This window comes from Brachionichthys hirsutus, chromosome 1, assembly GCF_040956055.1.
Source record: "Brachionichthys hirsutus isolate HB-005 chromosome 1, CSIRO-AGI_Bhir_v1, whole genome shotgun sequence".
In the NCBI taxonomy this organism is placed as follows: Eukaryota; Metazoa; Chordata; class Actinopteri; order Lophiiformes; family Brachionichthyidae; genus Brachionichthys; species Brachionichthys hirsutus.
Window position 1 is genome coordinate 2,243,253 of NC_090897.1, and position 20,581 is coordinate 2,263,833.

Here is a 20,581-nt window from a genome sequence, read left to right on the forward strand (position 1 = left end):
ATTAAGTCGCCCCGGGACGAGGCGCCGCAGCCCGACGCTGGTGTTTGTGAGCAGTAAGGGGGTGTGTCTGTGTCACATCCGGGTACCTACCGTGAAGAGCCCGAGCAGAGGCGGGAAATGGCGCCTGCTAACACAGCGATGTGTCATATTGGAGACGGCCCTTGAGTCGATGCGTACCGGGGAACAACCTACCGCCGCCGCTGTGATGGTTAATCGCTCTTGAGTAATTATCTTCGGATTCTGCGGATCACCTCAAAGTAAGGCGGTAACGTTTACTTAGTGTTTGTTTCGCCTGCGATGGATGAAATGTTTGCTAATGACGGCTTGAATGGGCTCCGTCGCGCACCCATTAGCCCGGGGCGGGTTTTCAAACAGTAGCGGTATGCTGAGCGGCGTTAGCATTAAGCTAAGCTCCATAGCTAAGGGCAGCTAAAACACGGCCTACCACGGACCTGGCTAATTCCTGGTGGACTCGACGTCTTGGTCATTGTAACTGTCCTATTAGATACAACAGAGTTAATTCAGAGTAACATTACGTGGTCAGTCAAAATGAAACTGTTTAAAAAGTGTTAAACCAAATGAACGACCAGCCAGCGGCTCGTAGCGCGCATTAATGGCGAATATACATAGCGGCATTCCACCACATAACTTTGCCGGGGCTACGTCGGTCAGCCGCCACAGTCCCGAGGGTAACGACGGCGACGTTCGAGTAAGTGTTAGTTATTCGATCAGGACGTGTTCGTGTAAGGCGGACCGATTAACGGGTTTTAGAGGCTGCACCGAGCAGCGGTAGCGGAGACCGAGTTAGCGGAGACATGGACGACGACGATGCCCGCATCTGAGCACTAGCTGCTGTGCGTTCGGTCCGGACGACTTTCACTGTCGAATATAGCTCATTGTAAATGTAACGTTCCACGGAGACAGTCGAGTAAAAACATTTTAATCATTGTTAAAGTCCCTCTAACGTCCCACACGCGTCATTTTAACGTCGTTTATCTCAACCTGAACGCACAGCTAAAGGGTAAATTAGCCTGTTTGTGTTTGTTCCCGTAGAATAGCTAACGTTATCCTTTTACGGGCACGGCACATTGTTTCGACAGCGGCGTTTTGTCTCCAATTTGTCACTATTTGTCAAATATAATAGCGTTTAAACTGTAATTACACGACATGTTTTACTGGCGCGGTACCCGAATTACGAGACCTCCTTGAAGTTCCTCTCAATGCTAATAACTTTAGCTTCAGCGTTAGCTGCGAAGCTTGAGCAGTCAAGCTTGTTAGCGGTGCTTCTGTAGCGCAACTTTTAGCGCAGTAGTATCCGCTTATATTATTATTATTATTTTGTTGTGTTGTGTGATTTCGTCATTTCTTGGGCCAGCCGGAGTAATTAAATTCGGGCAGGCTGCTCGTTCCTCCGCGGTGCTTGCCAGCTCGCTAGTGGCGTCTCTGCGGTGTTCGTGTTCTTATTTCCCGCTCGCTTGCTCGTAGCTGCACGCAGGATCCCCGCTCAATGGGGACTCTCGCATGTCCAATGTGGTGTTAATTCACCGTGCGAGCCAAGGCAAAGTTTTATCAAACAATTAAATCAGAAATGCATTTTAATTTTAGATTGACTGTGATGGGGGGGGGGGGGGTGTTTATCCACAGTCTAAGATTATCCTATTGCGTCATGTGATGGAAGTAGCAGTAGGTAGAACAAATGTGTGTGTTTGTTCCAATCTCTAGCGATAACGGCTGTATTATTGTCTGTATATGAGGATTAATGCTAATTTGGGGTGTCAGGGTTGTCTCCTGGCTCAGCTGCAGCAACAGTTTGTGCTATTGTTGCACGTTCATGTTAGTTTTTAGGGGGTGTAATGTATCACGATGTCAAATTGGAAGTTATTTGGCAAATATGCTCCGTTTCCTTGTAGGAAGTTAAGGGACCTCCTACAGCACTACACCAAATACTTACCGGTATGTAAGGTTAGGATTTCTTGAAGTTTAGCCATCATGGAAAATTCGTTCTAAACATGGGTGTTGGTCTTTTTTTTTCTTCCAGGAATGAAATTACATTTCATTTAATAAAGAAATTCCGGAGATAATTTGTGACATTCATGTCAAAGGTTGTCGAATGCTTAGCAATAATCCTATAAATTTAAATTACTGGGTTTTGGTGGTTATTGTTTTTGAATATTACATTTTCCAGAGTGCAATAGTTCGGACTGTGCGACGGTGAGTCCTGGGAAGGGGAAAGGGCGGCTGGGTTTTGAGGTGTAGCCACAAAAGAAGGCGTGGCACCTGTATTTTATGTGTGTTTTTCTTTGACTCTTTTTATGACGATGTCGTGATCCACGCTGCTCTACCTCTGACTGGCTTGACATGTAGATGATGTAATGTGCCGTTAAAGTGAGGTTGCTTCAGTGAGGGGTAATGTGGGACGTGTGGTCACAATGCCAAAGCATTCATAGGCAGGAGAGCGGATCAGGCCATTGCAACGGGTTTGGTAAGCTAACTTACCTTGAGGTGCAGCATTTCAAATGTTACCTGACTCATCTTTGTTTTTTCCCCTGTGATTTTACGGGCGATTGTTGTTGGACTCGTCTCTTTGTTGGGGATTGAAGCCATGAATGGGGCTCGTCCTGTGATATTTGTGAAGATGGGTGAACTTGTTCGACACGTTTCTCCCTTCGAGTGAAGCTTTTATGTCTACATTCCTTACAAACGCTGCGTTTAGCAAGCAATAACAAGCTATACCATGTTCCTGAAATATTTTATTTTACTTGGTTGGGATGCGTGTTATTTAAATTTATCCAATAAAAACAAAGTTTTTGTTTATCTTTATATCAAATAATAGTTTTGTAATTTACATCAGGATTTACATCAAGTTCACATCTTGCTCGAACAGTATTCCTGACCTCTTGGTTTAAATTTAGGGTTTCATTGCTGTCACTCCGTGAATAAAGATTTTGCTCTAGTTTATGTTCTCTGTTACGCCACTCGTTTTATTTAAATGACTAAATAATGCTACTTATTAATTTGTTTTTTGGCTGAATTGGACGAGCTCCGCGTTATTTTAAAGCGGTCAGGTCATGCCGCCAGAAAAAAAAGGGGTTTTAATCAATCTCAACAATTTAAGATCTTTACATGCCACGTCTGCCTGGCCTCGATTTGCAAGCTTAAACTGAGCTTTTGCTTTCTGCTGAGAGACGAGACATCGTGGAGCCGCATCACAACGGAATCCCTGCTTTACATCGCCATTGTCTGAACAAAGAGCAGGCAACAACAGCCTTGTGCTTGAGTTTCAAATGGCATGCCTGCGCTCCGCGAGCTAACGCTATGCGTTGTTTAAACCGGCTCGTCTGTTAAACGCATCAAGCGGCGCTTGAAGAAAGAACTCGACTGACGAATCGGCTTCCTTGTCGGACGATGTGGAGTTTGCGTTTGCCATATTGGACCGCGTTTTTGTGCTATTTGGGGTTTGGGTATTCTTCGTTAGCACTTTCACGTCCGAACTTCCTTTTGAGTGCTGTAGGGTGCGCCGTAGTGGACAGCGTTAGAACGTTGACATCGATGCAAACGGCCTTTCTGCAGTTACTTCGATGTTGCTGTTTAAGCCGACGCTGACGTTTCTGGGTCTGAGGTTGAGCAACGCCGCGTCCACCTCTGGTGTGATCTTGAACGCAGCCCCGTGCAAACGTAAAACAGATGTACCGTTGACGGAATGCCGTTGTGTTTGTTCTACCGGTTCCTGACTGGTTCCTGGCTGGTTGTGGATTATGTCCGGACACATTTCCAGCCAGCTGCTGTTGTGTAAGCTCAAAGGGTGACTGAAGAGCTTTTTGAATTGTCCGTGTCCATGCTCAAGGATTACATCGACCAATTACATCCTTCAACGCTATAAAATAGGCAGTTTCATTTTCTTAAAGATAAGTTCCTGCATCTTGTTTTCAGGACTTGAACATAAACTTTCCGCTTCTGTCGCCACTAAAAGGCGTGCTGGTGACTTTGCGAAAAGGAGAATCCAGAGCGTGTTTTTTTCTCCTTTTCTTCTACCGTACGACTGGAAGTAAGGCCGGCTGCGGCTGCCGTGAGCCGCCGTGATGTGAGTGAAATGCGATCTCTAATACAAACCAGATGTTGGTAGAAAATGCTACGGATGGAGACGCCGCAGCGCTAACGCTGGAAAGGGCTGATTTATCAGTGGAACCGTTGCGGCTGCTCGATCAACCTGTTTGTCCACCTTTAAAAAATGTCAAGGAAACATTTCCAGCAGTCGCATTGATTTCCCGTCTCTCTCTCTCTCTCTCTCGCTCTCTCGTTTCTCCACGCATTCCTTCACCAGTCTTACATGTGACTGCTCAAACAATGAGGCTGAGAATGCGTAAAGCGTCTCAGCAGCCGAACCCCAGCCTGGCCAGCTGCCCGTCGCGAACCAAGAGGAGGCATTCCGAAGTCGACGAGGACACGCCTACCAGCGGTGGGAGGGGCCTGTTCTCCACCATCAAGAAGTTCATCAGAGGAAATGCCATCAAGGTAAACACTTGTTGGGATCGAACGAGCACGGAGCCTTTTCCTCGTGCGCTCCAATATTCTAAAAGTTGTTGCGCTTTAAAAGTGGGTTTTACCGCCCGGGCCGGCGGTTTTGATCCGTTTTGTTTCTTGGTGCGTCGCGTCTCCCCAGAAATGTCTGGTGGAACGCTGCAGCTCAGAATCCGTTCTAATTTTAGCGTCTGGCTCAGAGTTCTTGTTCACGGACAGGACGTAGTAACGAGTGGAAAAGTCAGCTCGACTTGGAAGAAGTTTTCCTCTGGACAGACGTGGAATTGGGGGGGGGGGAGGGGGGGGGCTCCTGCTGCTGCTGCGCTTCCTCAATGTGTACCCGCTGTTCAAGTGTTTAAAAAGTTGTTTCCAAGAGCCACAAATCCACTGTAATATTAGTGATCCTTCTCATAACGTGACAGGTATACAGTTCAATCAGGCTCCGCCTCCTGCATCTTTACATGGGCGTTCTCATTGGTTGGTTTGATAACTTGCTGCCAGAGATTTTTAACTGTTTCTATTATTACGAGGCGCTCCACGAGATGCGTTTGTTAGTTGTCGTCGTTTGTCTCCTTTCCATTCAGGCACAGCAGGAGAGCCCGGCCAAGAGGACACGCCTCCACTGCGATGCGGACAACAGCTTGATCACCTCCAGCACCCCGACCCCCGACCCCCCCCGCAAGACGATCAGCAGGGTGGGCAGGAGGGGGTCCCTCAATGGACGTAAGTGGTCCTCAAATAAATAAAAATAAAACCGGCCGATTGCTCGTCTCCATTTTCACCTTTGGGCTTGTGAACCCGTCGCTTCACCCCTGCAGAGGCGACCAATCACGACAGGAGCAAGGAGAAGCCTAACGGCGCGCTGGAGGAGACGGCGACGGCTGTTGAGGTGCCCACCAGCCCCCCCAGAACCACCCTCCTCGGGACCATCTTCTCCCCGGTGTTCAACTTCTTCTCGCCGTCTAAAAATGGTAAACGGCGCCGAGGAGTCCGTGTTCGAATCCGCATTTCGTCCTCGATTTGAAGACGCTCGTAAATACAGAAGGAACGCTCCGTTCGATTGGCTGCGACTCGATAACGGGGTTTCCCAGGGTGATCGGCGACTCGGTGTCGCCTCTTCTCTGTCGCCCTTCATCAGCCTCTTCTGGCTCAGACTCTCCGGACCAGGCGCTGGAGGCGGAGGAGACGGTCAAGCAGCCGGACGTGGAGCAGTCGGCGGAGACGCCCACCAGCACGGCCACGTTCACACAGGAAGTGTGTGCCGCCGGCAACTTCTGCCCCGGCGCGCCGCCGCCTCTACGACCGCCGCACATCCCCGAGGCATCGCCTGCCGCCGTAGAGGGCGAGCTCGACACCGACGCTGACCTTCCGCCCCTCACAGGTACCGGCGATGGCGGGGCAGACCTCACGGCGAGGTAACCAGGAAGTGGCCGCCGGCGCCGTCTTATCGTTTTCTTGTTGCGGTCTCAGCTACAGGCTCCGGTCCAGACATGGCGTACGTGGACCCCACGCCCACGACGGTACCGCCGGAGGCGTCCTACGAGGAGGACTGGGAGGTGTTTGACCCGTGAGTGGAACCGGAGCGCGCCGGACGGCCGTTGTGCTGCTGCGTTTAGGCGAACGCCGTTTTCTTCTGAACGCAGGTATTTCTTCATCAAACACGTCCCTCCGCTGACTGAAGAGCAGCTCACCCGTAAGCCGGCGCTGCCTCTGAAGACGCGCAGCACGCCGGAGTTCTCTCTGGTCCTGGACCTGGTCAGCCATTATCACGCCGTCTCACGCCGTCTCTGCGCCGTCGGCCATGTCGCGGCTCTCTTTTTACTTTCTCTGCTTTCTCTGCCTTTCATCAGGACGAAACGTTGGTTCACTGCAGCTTAAATGAGCTGGAGGACGCGGCGCTGACCTTCCCCGTCCTCTTTCAGGATGTCATTTACCAGGTAAGGGGGGGGGGGTTTGTTCCCCCCTCACGCCACTAGAGGGTGTGACGAGCCTGATATTGAGCAAGATGCAAGAAAGCCGGACTTTCAGCGCAGTGATGGAAGCGTCCACTCACCTGTGCCGATCCGTTGTCCCGCGCAGGTGTACGTCCGCCTGAGGCCGTTCTTCAGAGAGTTTCTGGAGCGCATGTCTCAGCTCTACGAGGTTAGGCTCATCGGCCGCGCCGCCTCTTTCACGGTTGCGCCGGATCTGGAAACGAACTCCTTTCCTTGCTTCCTCAGATCATCCTCTTCACGGCGTCTAAAAAGGTTTACGCCGATAAACTGCTCAACATCTTGGATCCGAAGAAGCAGCTCGTGAGGTACGGCGTCGCTTTAGATCACGTAGCGTTCCAGAGCGTGTGTGTGTGTGTGTGTGTGTGTGTGTGTTCTGAATTATTGATTGCCCTGACCTCGTCACTGATTTCTCTCTCTCTCTCTCTCTCTCTTTCCTTTCATTCCTGCAGACACCGGTTGTTTCGGGAACATTGCGTTTGCGTCCAGGGAAACTACATCAAGGATCTCAACATCTTGGGCAGAGATCTGTCAAAGACCATCATCATTGATAATTCACCACAAGCCTTCGCGTATCAGGTGACGAGAGAACCCGGCGCTGGGGGGGGCGGTGGGGTCGCGGTAAACAAAGGGCGACGCCATGTTTGGTTTCGGCTCGACGACCACGGGGGCGTTCTTTAGATCTTTAGCTCAACGCAACCCACGAAAACTAACATCCAGACGTTTACCTGCAGATTAAACGATTAACTGATGCTTTCATCAAAATGCTGATTTAGCCTTTAGCCGTACTCGGTACTACACAAAAATATATATTTCAAGTAGTATTTATTTAAAATGTGTAAAGCGGTATTTTTGTAGAACTACTAACGGAACAATAGGAAAGAATGTCTTTTATTCTAGCATTAAAACACTTTAGTGACGTTTTGACTCCCGCCGGGTTCCCGGTCTGCAGTTGTCCAACGGGATCCCCATAGAGAGCTGGTTCATGGACAAGAACGACAGCGAGCTGCTGAAGCTGGTGCCCTTCCTGGAGACGCTGGTTGAGATGGTAAGATGTCCGATCGTCACGACTTGAGCGTCTGAGCGATTCCTGCAACCTGATTTGTCGTCTCTGTCTCGTCCTGCCGGTCGGTTGGACTCAGGACGGGGACGTGAGGCCGCATGTTCGAGAGAGATTCCGCCTTCACGACCTGTTGCCCCCGGATTGACCTGGATCAGAGTTGGACAACATGATCAGACTGAAAACGACACGCGTGTAAAAAAAACAAACAAACAAACAAGCTCCTCTCTGGATTACAAACCGCAGCGTCGCCATTATTATTAACGTTTTAGTCGCCCGCCCCCTTTTTTCTTTTTCTTATCCACTGTTGCTTTTAAAAAAGAAAAACATTTTTAAATATCTGGGTGACATTTTCTAAGCGTCTAGATGAACTCGTACACGCTATGGACACGCCCAGGTGGACACGCCCAGGTGGACACGCCCAGGTGAACGGCGCTTTCCGACCGACCCAGCCGGACGCCGTCGTCCCGTCTCCCAAGTCTTTGGTGCTCTGAGTCTCTGAACCCGAGGCGACCCCTGGTGCTCAAGACGATGACGACACTCGCGTCCAGAAGGCGTGACCGGCCCGCGTGTGTGTGTGTGTGTGTGTGTGTGTGTTCACTCCTCGCCGCACACACACGCGCACTCATTTTGGAGTTTGGCAGATTTCTCACCTGCAGCTTCTAAAGTCGTATGCATTCCTCTGTAGCCGAGTTTCTGCTGTTGCTTGACGTTCTTGTTTTTGTTTTCTAAGATGGCGTTTCAGTGTTTGGCCTCCTGTAAGATACGGTGATTTAAAGGGGTCGGTCGAGTTCGTCGTTAAAACCGCGTTACTCTCCTGCCATTTCAAACCGGATTTATTCGCCGTGGGGATGAAAGGCGTCCCGGCGAGCCTGAACCGTGGCTGGGAGGCTCCGATGAACCCCCCCCCAGTGTTGGGATTTACCTGTGCAGTGCCATACAACTCTGCCGACAAGCCCCCCCCCCCTCACAAATCACTTTGATAGACAATCAGACCTGAAAGCTCTGCAAATACTGAACCCTTTCTTTTCCAGCGTGCCGTACGTGTCGTCTTCTGTGACTTAAAACGAGTTCTACCCCGTCCCACGAGTCCAACGTCCCCAGACGTGTCCTGCTGTCCCCCTTCAAAAGTGTTCCGTGTCGGGCAATTACCACAAGTTCCATGGATTCCATCTGTCTTTGCCCCTTTTTCACAGGGGGGGGGGGGGGGGGTCCATGTTGAAAGCATCAACGTCTGGAGGTTGCGCCTCATCCTGGAGCCCCTGCTTCCTGTTGACTGCCAGCATTTAGTAAGAGCGATGCCCCCCCTCCCCCCGGGGGGTAGGGGGGTTCACGTCCCCCCCCCCCCGGCTGTGAGATGATCATTTCTGAAGGATCTGCAGAAGGCGTTTAGAATTTCATCCAGCTCATTTTTTTAGGTGCGTTGCCAGTTTATTGTACAAAAAAAACAAACATGCAGCGACATGTTTAAAAAAATCCTCAAAGGAAAACCTTTTGTATTCTTGATTTCAAAAGGCATGTTATATCTCCGTTTAAATGTATTAATGAAGATTTAACTTGACTTCAGATGGAGTGTTTTTTTTTTTTCTTACACATATTTAGTTAGCGTAACGTTACTGAGCTGTTTAACTTAGCATGTAGAGAATGCAGCTCTCCTTTGTGGGGAAAGTCCTGGATTAAATTCTAATCATGGAACATTTTCTGCAGAAAAGAGCAGTCGTGTTAATGTTTTTTTTTTTTTTTTCTTCTTAACATTTTACTTGCAAGAAATGCTATTTGTGCTGAAGATGTATTTAAAAGTGTTTTAAGACATCTCTTTTTGTAGCCATCAGGCTATGCTATTGTAAAGTGTATATACAGTTACATTGGATTTCTGAAACAAAGTTTTAAAGTCAAAAACCTTACACATGGCCTTTGTCTTTATTTGCTTGCATTTATGTTACAGATGGATTAGAATAAGAGTTGCATCTTAAAATTACTACAAATAAATACATTTATTATATATATCTGTCATACTGACAAATAAGGAGGGTCCATTTTGAAGATTGAGAAACTGACCGTGGACTTGGTGAAATGTAAAAATTTTATTTCGATGAAATTAATTTAGTTCAAACGACGAACGAAGCAGAATTAGATTTGCATTTTTCGAAAAATTCAATTAATTTAGTGAGTCAAATATTTACGGGAGGAAAAGCTGTTTGAGTAAAAGATGAATCGAGTTTTAGTTTGGGTCTAAAGTCTTTCTTACAGCGACATAACAGGCTGTATAACTGATTCTATTCATCCATCTTTAATTGAATAGCTAAAACATAATTTTAAGACTTGAAAACATACTTGCGTATAAAATAAAAGATGACGTCAGCATCGAATCTGAAATCTCACTTTTCGTTTCAATCAAGTTCGAGGTTTATTTGACGCATTTAATGATTCTAAATGTGTTGAAACCGGGTCCCTTGTGTTTGGGGGGGGGGGGGTCTGGTGTCCTCGACGGGACTCGGGTTTCAGACCGAAGCTAATCAACGCACTTCGTTAATAATTCACCGTTTAACGGGACTCCGGCCCAAATTCCCTCCCCGTTTCGCAGCCCTCGTTTCGCACCTACCGGCGCTCCGCGTCCTCCGGTGATTTCGGACGAAGAGTCTCGCGCCGCGGTTAATCACGGGCATCATGACGTCACCTCCGCCACCCTGAAGCCCGAACGACAAATCCTCGGAGTTTAATTTTTTACCTGCCCAACCATGAAGCCTGCCGCAGGAGTGTTGTGCGTCCTTTTGGGTAAGTAGGATCCAAAATCAGACCTTCTGATGAGCTAAATGTTTAAACCGCCAAAGACGGAAGCCTGAACGTTTGAAATGGACCTCGAGCGGTTCTGGCTGTTCCTTGCAGAACCTTTCCTTCTGGGTTGCATCATTGCGATCGGTATTCGGTCAGCTCTATAGGAACTCTTCATGCAGAGTAATATTTTGGCTTTTGCGTTCTCTCGCAGGACTCGTATGCGATGCGGGTCACCCGCAGCGCAGAGGTACCGACCGGACTCGCCACGGCGCCGCCCAGTTAGAACGAGACATCCGGGACGTCGTCCAACAAATCCACGCTTTGTCTGGTGAAAACGAAAACGCTCGCGGCTTCGGCGCCGCGTCCGCGGGACGGCCTTTCGACATACATTCATATTATGGGACTCTGAGCAACCTGTCCACTGTCTTTCAAGCTCTGATGAGGGAACAGTACGCGGAGGACCTCCCCAGGACGTGGGTCTGCGTCCTCTCTGGGAGACAGGACTGCGGACTCGAGGCCGAGCTCACAAAGGCGGTGTCTCTGGAGTTGGTCAAGCCGCTGCTGACCTTCGTCTCTTCTCTCCGATCCCAAACGTGCCTCGTCCCAAACGGAGCCGGCGAGTCCGGCGGCTTCCTGAGGTCCTACTTCAGGACGGGGGACTCGTCCTCGGCGTCCCCGGGTGGGTTCCAGCACTCGGTGATGGACGCCCTGTCCAGCCTCCCCCTTTCTGCGGCTGTAATGAGCGCTTTGGGCGATTTCGTGGGAGCGGTGGCGACGTACGTCTCAAAGTTCACGGCAGCGTTGCTCCACGTGCCGCTGGACTACATCAAAGTGGCGTTGCAGTTTGGAATCCGAACGCCTTCGTTGGACGGAAAAGAGACTTGCGAGCAAGGTAAATAAAGAAAGCGCTGTGGGCACGATGTTTTAAACCGAGCTGCTTGTTTTTGAAAGCCGAATTTCCCACTTGTTCTGCAGGAGATCTCAAGCAGCTCATCATGTGGTGAGTTCAGTTGTCAGGAAAATAGAATTATCCGTAAAATATATCGGGGTGTGGGCTGTAATGATCAAAAACGGGAAAAGCACACTCATTCCCCTCCGGACTGGATCTACGCCGTCCACACGGTGATCTGGATCATCACCAAAAGGTTTGAGATTGTTCTTGGTGTCTTTCTCCACCAACCATGAAAAGTCAAAGTGAATCAGAGTTGATATTTTTAACTGATTTTTGAATCCATAAATGGAGTTTCCAATGTTAAAATGTAATATTTGTTCCTGACCTCCTTCTGGATCAGATCCAGAACACATTTTTTGCATGATGGTTCATATCGGACCCCTTTATGACTGTGACTTTTGGTGAGTGAATTGAATGCATATTTTACGGGGTATGAGTTTTTTAAAAAAAAGCCTCCATTATAAGTAAATGGGAAAATCCAACCTTTTTTTCTTTGTATCTAGACGGGTATCCGGATTGCTTTTAAAATTAATGGGATCAAAGTTCCTTCAACTAATAATCGTCACGCGCCTGTTTTGTGCAGGGGAATGAACAATAATGTCAGCTGGTCCCTCGGTAGCTCCATCACTGGCATCCTCCTGGACAGCTTGCTGTCTCTAGAACGGCCCCCGTGCACCAATCCTGGAACCGGGTGCCAGAATCCTCTCCAGCGAAGCACCTGGGACGGCGGCGTTAACGGCCGCGACGTCCTGCTCAGGTGTGATCGACGCGATCTGGCCAGGTTCAACGACACGCTGTGTGCTGCCGTCCTGGCGGCGTCAACGGCAGGACACGCCTCTTCTTTGCTCGCCTTGTGCGAGGCTCTGTACTCCCTCAGCTCCACCCAGATGGAGAGAGTCTGGGCCAACATGTGCCACGTTATTCAAGCGCTGCGGTCTCCGATCCTCGGCAGGTCGTCTGAATGCGGCTTTGACGCTGCCATCGCGTCTCCTTCTGAGATGCCTCCCCTCCCTCATCCCGCATCGGCACCTCATCGAGCGGCCAGGGAAGCCCCCGACCGCCGACAGCTCGTTTGCGACTACGACGGCTGGTTGGAAAGCGTGCCGGTGGACGCCGGCCTCGTGACGGTATGCAGCGACGAGGAACGGGAGACGTTTGTGACGCGGGTGTGCAACGACGCTTCGCTGATGCAGAAGCTGCTTTCCGATGAGAGGAACCGCTGGCTGTACGGCTACTGCGTCGAGTCCCCTGCAGACCACGGGTACATGGCGGGTCAGTTCTGCGTTTATGACCAGTGGCTCCTGGAGACCTCAGAACCCGTGGGTCCGGCCTTGCTGGAGTTCTGCCTGAAGCTGGACCGCCCAATGCTGGAGAGACTTATCTGTGAGCACACCGCATTCTTCGTGCTCTTATTCTCCATCCCCGAAAATCAGCAATTCATGCCGAACTGCACGGACATGCCCTTGCAACCACCGGGCTCCGACATGGACCCAATGGCCTTAACGCCTTGCCGTTACTCGGAGTGGCACGACGCGACGCAAATTACCGATGACTTTTTGTTTCAGTGCATCCGTCTCGATTACGGCGGTTTTAATCGAGAGGTTTGCTCTAACAGAACTTTTCTAAACAGCCTGCTGCTTAACCCGGAAAAGCGCTGGCTTGAAGATCACTGCAACACCTCCCTCAGCCCACAGTACCCTGAGCCAACACCGGAGTTCAACATCGCAGGCTGGTGCGACTACCACACGTGGGAAGAGGGGAAGGTGGACGTGACGGTGGTTGGCCTCTGCTGGCGCCACGATCAGCTCGCTTTTCACAAAAATGTCTGCTGCAAAGCGTCGGTCTTGAATAAACTCCTGGTAGACCCTCAGAACAAATGGCTGTCGACGGTGTGCAGAGACCTGGAGGGAATAGAGGATCTAACGGTGCTGCCGCAGGTGGGTATCACACATATCTGTCCAATCACCAAGAACGAATGACAAGTCGAGTTTCAAAGACAAAAATCCAAATGTTGAAATAAAATTTTACTTGACAGGATTTGTGTTCTGATCTTTGCTTCGTGATCACATTTAGGTGTGCAAGTACTCTGATTGGACCCTTCCCATCATCGTGGACATGACTGAACTAGCGCTCTGCGCTGAGATCGACCCGCTTAACTTCACCACCAAAGTCTGTGCAAATCATGCAGTTGTGGAGAACCTGTTGGCCAATCAGGACAACACCTGGTTGATGCATCACTGCGCCAACCAGTCGGGCACAGGGCTATCTCCCGGTGGAGTTGGGGGTCAAGGAGGAGGCCTGGCCGGGTTCAACCCCGCAGACCAATGCCAGTACTCAAGCTGGACCATATCTCCTCCAACCCCAGCACTCCTGACTCTCTGCTGGGAGCATGACCAGGCCAGTTTTGTCTCCTCTCTCTGTCCTAGCACCGATCTCCTCCTGGTACTGTCCCGGGAACCGTCTAGTGAATGGGTGGTCAGCATGTGTAACACCTACACCAACTACACCACCCCCACCCCCACCCCCAACAACAGCAACACCACTGCAGAACCTGATGTTTGCCAGGCTAGAAACCTGGTGAGGCAGTTCAATTGGACCTGTTCAGAGGATCTCACCCCAGCCTGCCAGCCTGGGGCCAGTCAGAATCTAGCCTTGCAGATGGTGGTCCGTTGTTGGGTGGAGAATCTGGGGTCCAGGGTGGAGAATCTCCTAACCTACCCAGTGGCCACGGTGATAGAGCAGGCCTTCAGTACCACTGTGGTGATCTTGCTGGCCCTGGAGGAGGTTGAGAACGCCTCGCTGTTTGTTACCGACAGCATAAGACTGAGAGTGCTGGCGTCTGTAGTTCGCTATCTCCAGAGGGAACACAACTTCGGCAAGAAGAGGGTCTTGCTGCAATGCTTCGGGGTACGTAGATGGACGGTGCTGTAATTACGTGAAAAGCTAAATTTACTATAGGTAGTAGGAAATTATTCATCCGTATCAAAAAGGTCTCGGCTTCAAATCCACCTCGGACTTTTCTGTCTGGAGTTTGCATGTTCTAGGGATCTAGGTGTATCTCCATGGGTTCTCTTTGGGTTCTCCGGCTTCCTCCCACCACCAACAATGCGCTATTTGACTGTAGGCGTGAATGTTATTGGGTGATTTGGTGTTTGTCTTTCTTTGTGGCTCTGTGATGAACTGGCGACTTGTCCGGGGAGATCCTGCCTCTCGTTCCTAAGTCAGTTGGGATAGGCTCCACCTCAGACCCAACCCCATACGGGATAAGTAGTTCCAGGAACAGAATGAATGAGTGAATAACAGCTGGCCTCCAGTGTGCAGCCATCCTACGGGTGGTGTAAGGTGGCACTCGTTCACCTGTGGACACAATGAATGTCTTCCTCAGTGTAAGCTCTACTGGCTCATGCTTGATTTCACGATTACACTAATGTGCCAACACAGATTTGGTCCGATTATACGGCAACACTAATCCCTTTTGTTTGGAGTGTTATAACCCCTTTGTGCGTGTCCCTGTTTCGTAGCGAGTCCTAACCAGCCTGATGCAAACAGGTAGCAGCATGACCAGTGATGAACTCGCCATCATAAAGGTGATTTTACTACCACAACTGAACCGAAACGACTACCTGATCGATTTACATTCGATTCCGTGCAGCTATTCGTGGTTCCCAGAGGATGACTCACAATGACTTTGCTGTAACTAGTCGCACCAGAATGTCAAGCCTTTGACTATCCCAGTAGATGGACAGAAGTATCTGTGTCCAAGGACAAATATACTCCACTACTCGAACATTTTTAACCGTCTGTGACGTGCGGATTTTATCACTTGAAATTATTTTGCCAACTCAAAATGTGTTTTTCCAAATCAAGGAGTACTTCAGCGTACCGCTGGGAAGTCTGCGGTCGGTGCTCAGCGCCAATCACGTCGCCACGATCAGACTGATCCTGCAGTTCTACAGCAGAAACCGGGATCAGCTGAAGGTGGATCCGAACACCATTACACAATTTCTATGTTTCACCACTATAGTGTCTGTTTTGTCTTTTATTTTTTTTGTCAACACTCTAAAATTCAATAATAAAATGTGTTCACTATTTATTCATTTACCAACTAACAAATTAGCCAACATGCTAATTTTCGTCTGAAGTCCCAGGGCGGGTCATCGTAGCGCAAACAAATGGATAAATGAATGCTAAGCTAAGTGTCGTTTGTTAAGCTGACATTGTCGACATCATGCACACAATTGCTGCTGATGCACGACTGGGATTTGCTTGTGTTTGCCAGTTGTCCACCGCGTACTTGTCCACCATGGTGTCAGTGGTGCTTCAAACCCACGTGGTAAAAGATGCTAACCTGCTAACAGAGATGGCTCCCATGCTGACAGCAGCCACACCCGCTGACATCTCAGCTCTACCCTCCCTGCAGAACGACATCGACGTGTGAGTGACGCTGTTGGGCGGTCGGTCGCAATGCACGAAAAATGAAAAGTATTCCTCTGGGGTCCTCTTTATGTAGCTGCAAAAGATCCAGATGTGTGACGAACAAAATGCTCTCTGAGATGTAGTCTACCTTGCATTCTGAGCTGACGTCATTGTGTGTGTGTGTGTGTGTGTGTGTGTGTGTGTGTGTGTGTCGCTGCGCCCTGAAGTGCCAAGAACATGAATTATGCATTGGAAGTAATGGAAACTAGTTCACTGGTCCAGATGGGGCTTATGTTCTGTGTTTATGTATATGTTGGTCATTCAACAAGAGTACGTTTTTATTTTATTTTAATAAAGTTAATCGCCCAGCCAACACCAGCCACTCTCATGTCCTCCCTCGCTACGTCCATGTATCTTCTCCTGGGTCGACCTCTAGCCCTGTTCCCTGGCAGCTCCATCCTTCTACCGATATAGTCCCTGTCTCTCCTCTGGACATGTCCAAACCATCCAAGTCTGGTCTCTCTGACCTTGTCTCCAGAACGTCTAACCTTCACTGTCCCTCTTATTGTCTCATTTCTAATCCTACCCTACCTGGTCCCTCCCAAGGAGGACCTCAGCATCTTCATCGCCGCCACTTCTAGCTCCGCCTCCTGTCTTTTCCTCAGAGTCACTGTCTACCTTCTTTATGACTGTGAAATGCATCTTGATGTGTGATTGCTGCGCTGCAGTTATCTTTGCCTTTAGAAGAGCTCGAGTGGTTTCTGCCTAATTCTAATATTTAGGTTAAACTTATCGCTTGTCTCTCGCGTTAGTGTTCAGTTTATTTTATTTTCTAATGTTCCCAGGAGGGAAACCATCAACAGTAACTTGTTGAACATGAGTCTGGACCAGCGCTGGGCTTTTGGTTTGTGGTACAGCCAAGTTACGCCAGCTTCGGCCATCGCCGCAGGTCGACAGTCACTCATCAGGGACACGGGAAACCTAATCGCATACCTACCCTTCCACACCTTCCAACACCTCTCACCTGCTCAGGTAACAGCCCTCCGAACTCCGACACCTAGCAGGGAAACCCGAGCGCGCCCAGGACTCCGTCGCTCCGATTAGCATCGGGGCACGGAAGCGCTCCTTGTCGCGTACCGGTCGAAAGAACTAGACGGCCTTATCTTTCTGTCACCAGCACTGTGTCGGAGGTTTGTAGCTCATGTTCGCTAACCAGTGATTAACAAAATAAAGTCATTCATTCATTCCGCCGTGTTTGGTGCCAGCTGTTGGATGGACTGGAGGTGCTGCAGAGAAACAGCCTCACGCCTCTAAAGCAGGAGTTCATCGCTCAGAGCGTCATCGGCGCCTACACAAACCTGACGGCTCAGCAATTCAGCAGGTGGGCAGCGATTACGGAGGCACCTCCACCTGTCGGATGAAGTAGTAAACCCAAAGTATATTTCACTCTAAAGCCACCAGAAGCATGCATGAATACAGTGATCCCTCCTACTTCGTGCCCTATTGCAGGTTTTCATAAATATATATCACTTAAAATGTGCTATTTAGTGGTGTTTTATTTTGTAAAAATGTGTGATTTCTCTTAAAATTTCTTTTTTTTTTCTTGCTTATAAATGAATAAAATAAAGATTCATCATCAAAATACAGTACAGTAGTGAAAAGAAAAGAGCAAGGGTGGCACAGTGGTTAGCGCTGTTGCTGCACAGCATGGAGTTACCGGGTTCAAATCCCGTCTGCAGAGTTGGTATGTCCTCCCTGTTTCCGCATGGGTTGTCTTCTTCTCATTGCAGGGCCCACACGCATGCAAGCACGCACACACACACACACACACACACCATGCAAACTCCTCGCAGAAAGGCCGCGAGTCAGATTGGAACCTGTGACCTTCTTGCTGTGAGGCGACAGCGCTTACCACTGCGCCACCATGCCGCCCATAAAGCAAAGCACTATGTAATAATTTTAAAAGAAAAAAAAAACAGTTAAAGTGTTAAAATTAGAGTTAAGATAAAACACTTTGGGGATATTCCTGTTTCGCTGGTGGGTCTGGAACGTGATCCCCTCGACGTCGGAGGGATCTTTGTGGCAGGAAGGCGTTTTAGCTGTCGTGTGTTGCTAAAACTCCGTCTGTGATTTTAGGCTGGGTAATCTGACCTGCCTGGCCGACCCGGACGACCTCCTGGTGTACAAAGGCACCGAGGCCTTCGGGCTCATTCGGGACATTGTCATGAGCTGCACACGTGAGAGACTCGGCCTGCCCAGCCGTCTGGTGAGGACGGACGCCTGCGTTCTGTTCGTTTCCATTTGACAGTTGCTACACTGAGTATGTGTGCGTCTCTTACGTCCAGATCTCCAGTTTGTTTCTCGACAGCACGGAATTAGAGGCGCCTTCCTCGCTGCCTCCCGGCCGACTGGCGGAGCTCGCTCCCCTCCTGCCGTCGCTGGGGGTGCCGTTTCTACAGGATCTCACGCCGTTGCAGCTTTTCGAAGTCCTTCCCGCGATTGAATCCATTTCATTCAGCCCTGCTCAGGTAGAGGAAAAATATTCTTTCATGCACGGTGAAAGATGTCAGACTAGAAAAGCAATCGGAGCGCAGACCTCCGCCGAGCAGCTCATTCCCCTCCGAACTGGATTTACACCGTCCACATGTTGATCTGGATCAGCACCAAAAGGTTCTAGACAAAGTGAATCAGAGTTGATGTATATTTTTAACAGATTCCATAAACAGATTTTAACAGAATCCGTAAATGGGTTTTCATTTTAAAATGTCGTTTTTTCTGACCTCCTTCTGGATCAGATCCAGAAAACATTTTTGCATGATGGTTCATATCGGACCCGTTTATGACTGTGATTTTTGGTGAGTGAATTGAAGGCATATTTTACAATATATGATTTTTCTTTAAAAAAGCCTCCATTATAAGTAAATGGGAAAATCCAGATTACCACAGTATCCGCAATCCGGTGATAAGATGCCCCCCCCCTACATGATTGTGTCAAATTCCATAAACATCGTCCAATAATCAACCGAGATATTGAGGAACAGATTTTGAAGCTCCATTTACTGCAATATTAACGAAAGTGGATTCAGTCTCGCAGGCCTGCGGACCAGGTGAGAAGCTCTGAGCTATCAGCCTAGCCGCCGCCGTCTCTCTGAGTTGCTCTCATTTAATCTCGTCATGGATAGTTTTATCGTTCTCCCAGCAGGATTTTTCACATTCGACTGTCATTCTGTCTCTCAGGCTTCCGCGATCGTAGAGAAGCTGTCCTCGGTGGACGCGGTGGGTTGCTCTGTGCCGTCGTTGCAGTGCGTGTTTAGTGTCGAGGTTCTGTCTGCACGTTTCTCACACCTTCCTGACCTCTGCCCCAGCTGACGGCTCCGGGTCAGCTGCAGGAGCTGGGCCAGCTGGTCGTGGGAATGAAGACGGAGGCCTTGCTGGCCCTGACCTCCGACAAGCTGCTGTCCTCGTTACCCGGCATGGCTCGACACACGCCGGGACTCGGCCCCCCGCAGGCCAATGCGGTGGCGACGAAACTCTGGGTTCCAACAGCTGTTTTCTCTTGGTTGATTTTCAGGTTTGATTCAATACTTTATTTAACGTCGACACGTTTTTTTTTTTTTTTAACTCTTTCCCGACCAGGGCTTCCCAGAAGTTGTCGGCTGGTTGGACCGAGTGGAGCCTTTGCTCTACTGCACGCCCCTCCTCAGCGTCCTCCCCAGGACCCGCCTGCTTGTGAACAGCTTCGATGCTCCGTCCGCCCTCCCCTGGAACACACAGCAGGTGATTCACAGCCCGCCCGACACTAAAAACCACCCGGTACCTTCTCGAGTCAAACCGGATTCATGGACACGCTGGCCGACGTCCATTTTGTGTCCCGATGCCTTTGTGCTTCCGCCGTTTGTGCGATTCTTCTTGATTAGCTGTTCAATAATTGAGTGGAGAAACAAAAAGCGATGACGTTGATCCTCGCGTCTCCGTGAATCTCCATGAAGCAACTTTTCCGATTCCTTCCTCAGGCTATCGCGATTTTCAAAGAGGTGCTCGATGCCAACCCAAAATTAAGCACGCACGATTTCCTGTGAGTGCAGTTCTGTGTTTCTCTTTGCGGATTGTCTGCGTGTTTTTACATCTTTACAGTATATTCGGCGACCGCACGTGCGTACTCACGTTTACCTCTTTGTGTAATCAGAGACTTGGGAACTGTTGGTCCAGGAGTGAGCTGCAAAGTCTTTCAGCGACTTTTTCGGGACGATTCCGCACCTTCGTCTCTAAGAAGGCTCCTCGGGTTCCTCAGGGAGCAGCCCGGCCCGCTTCACACCTCGCTGGTAAGCACACCTGTCAGAAATGGTGCCTTTCTGCCGTTCATCGTCTGTGTGCCACACAACTTGTCCTTTTCTTGTGTGTGTCTTTTTACTTCTGGACAGAAAAAGTGCGTGATTGAGGAGCTGTACCGGCTCGATTTCTACCACCTGCTTGAAGACGTTGGAGCTGAAATCGCCTTGTCCATGCCGTGAGTGGGAAAGCTGAAGCTGCCATCAGTCGTTCTGCCTCCTCTTAAGTTCAGTCGTGTGCAGTAATACCCCGAAACGCGAGCGCTGAAGCAAGATGGCCGAGCGCTCCGAGCCCGCGTCACTCGGGAATCTCGCTGTATCTGTGAATATTCTTTATAATGAGTGATGGGTCCAAAGACAGGGAGGGGTAAGGATGGCAGTGAGAAGGAAAGACGCATGATGATGACGAAGGAGATAAACATAACCGCGGCGTCCGTCAGCGGTTTGGCTCGCCGGTACGAGCCGAGTCCCTCGATGTCCCTCGATGTCCCTCGATCCCACGATGTCAAGAACACAAAGCCTCCCAGAGGCAGAACTATTA

At 49.6% G+C, this 20,581-nt stretch overlaps 2 protein-coding genes across 2 annotated transcripts in view; both read left to right on the forward strand.

Moving 5' to 3' along the window:
* Positions 1 to 75: 75 nt before the first annotated feature.
* ctdspl2b (CTD (carboxy-terminal domain, RNA polymerase II, polypeptide A) small phosphatase like 2b) lies at positions 76 to 9,473 on the forward strand. Its single transcript, XM_068761042.1, has 13 exons — positions 76 to 257; positions 4,322 to 4,512; positions 5,103 to 5,241; positions 5,337 to 5,489; positions 5,657 to 5,899; positions 5,989 to 6,085; positions 6,162 to 6,273; positions 6,369 to 6,455; positions 6,598 to 6,660; positions 6,738 to 6,817; positions 6,962 to 7,088; positions 7,462 to 7,557; positions 7,652 to 9,473. The coding sequence occupies exons 2-13, from the start codon at positions 4,345 to 4,347 to the stop codon at positions 7,715 to 7,717; spliced, it is 1,431 nt and encodes a 476-aa protein (XP_068617143.1). The 5' UTR covers positions 76 to 257; positions 4,322 to 4,344; the 3' UTR covers positions 7,718 to 9,473.
* An 834-nt stretch (positions 9,474 to 10,307) lies between these two features.
* Positions 10,308 to 20,581, forward strand: part of strc1 (stereocilin 1) — a 12,913-nt gene continuing 2,639 nt past the window's right edge. Inside the window, exons 1-18 of the mRNA XM_068740883.1 lie at positions 10,308 to 10,344; positions 10,556 to 11,236; positions 11,320 to 11,344; positions 11,880 to 13,233; positions 13,370 to 14,203; positions 14,818 to 14,883; positions 15,164 to 15,274; positions 15,576 to 15,730; positions 16,558 to 16,744; positions 16,978 to 17,093; positions 17,849 to 17,978; positions 18,058 to 18,240; positions 18,950 to 18,988; positions 19,078 to 19,248; positions 19,349 to 19,489; positions 19,726 to 19,787; positions 19,899 to 20,034; positions 20,134 to 20,219. Of these exons, the coding sequence (XP_068596984.1) occupies positions 10,308 to 10,344; positions 10,556 to 11,236; positions 11,320 to 11,344; positions 11,880 to 13,233; positions 13,370 to 14,203; positions 14,818 to 14,883; positions 15,164 to 15,274; positions 15,576 to 15,730; positions 16,558 to 16,744; positions 16,978 to 17,093; positions 17,849 to 17,978; positions 18,058 to 18,240; positions 18,950 to 18,988; positions 19,078 to 19,248; positions 19,349 to 19,489; positions 19,726 to 19,787; positions 19,899 to 20,034; positions 20,134 to 20,219 (4,514 nt within the window). The remainder of the gene's footprint in view (positions 10,345 to 10,555; positions 11,237 to 11,319; positions 11,345 to 11,879; positions 13,234 to 13,369; positions 14,204 to 14,817; positions 14,884 to 15,163; positions 15,275 to 15,575; positions 15,731 to 16,557; positions 16,745 to 16,977; positions 17,094 to 17,848; positions 17,979 to 18,057; positions 18,241 to 18,949; positions 18,989 to 19,077; positions 19,249 to 19,348; positions 19,490 to 19,725; positions 19,788 to 19,898; positions 20,035 to 20,133; positions 20,220 to 20,581) is intronic.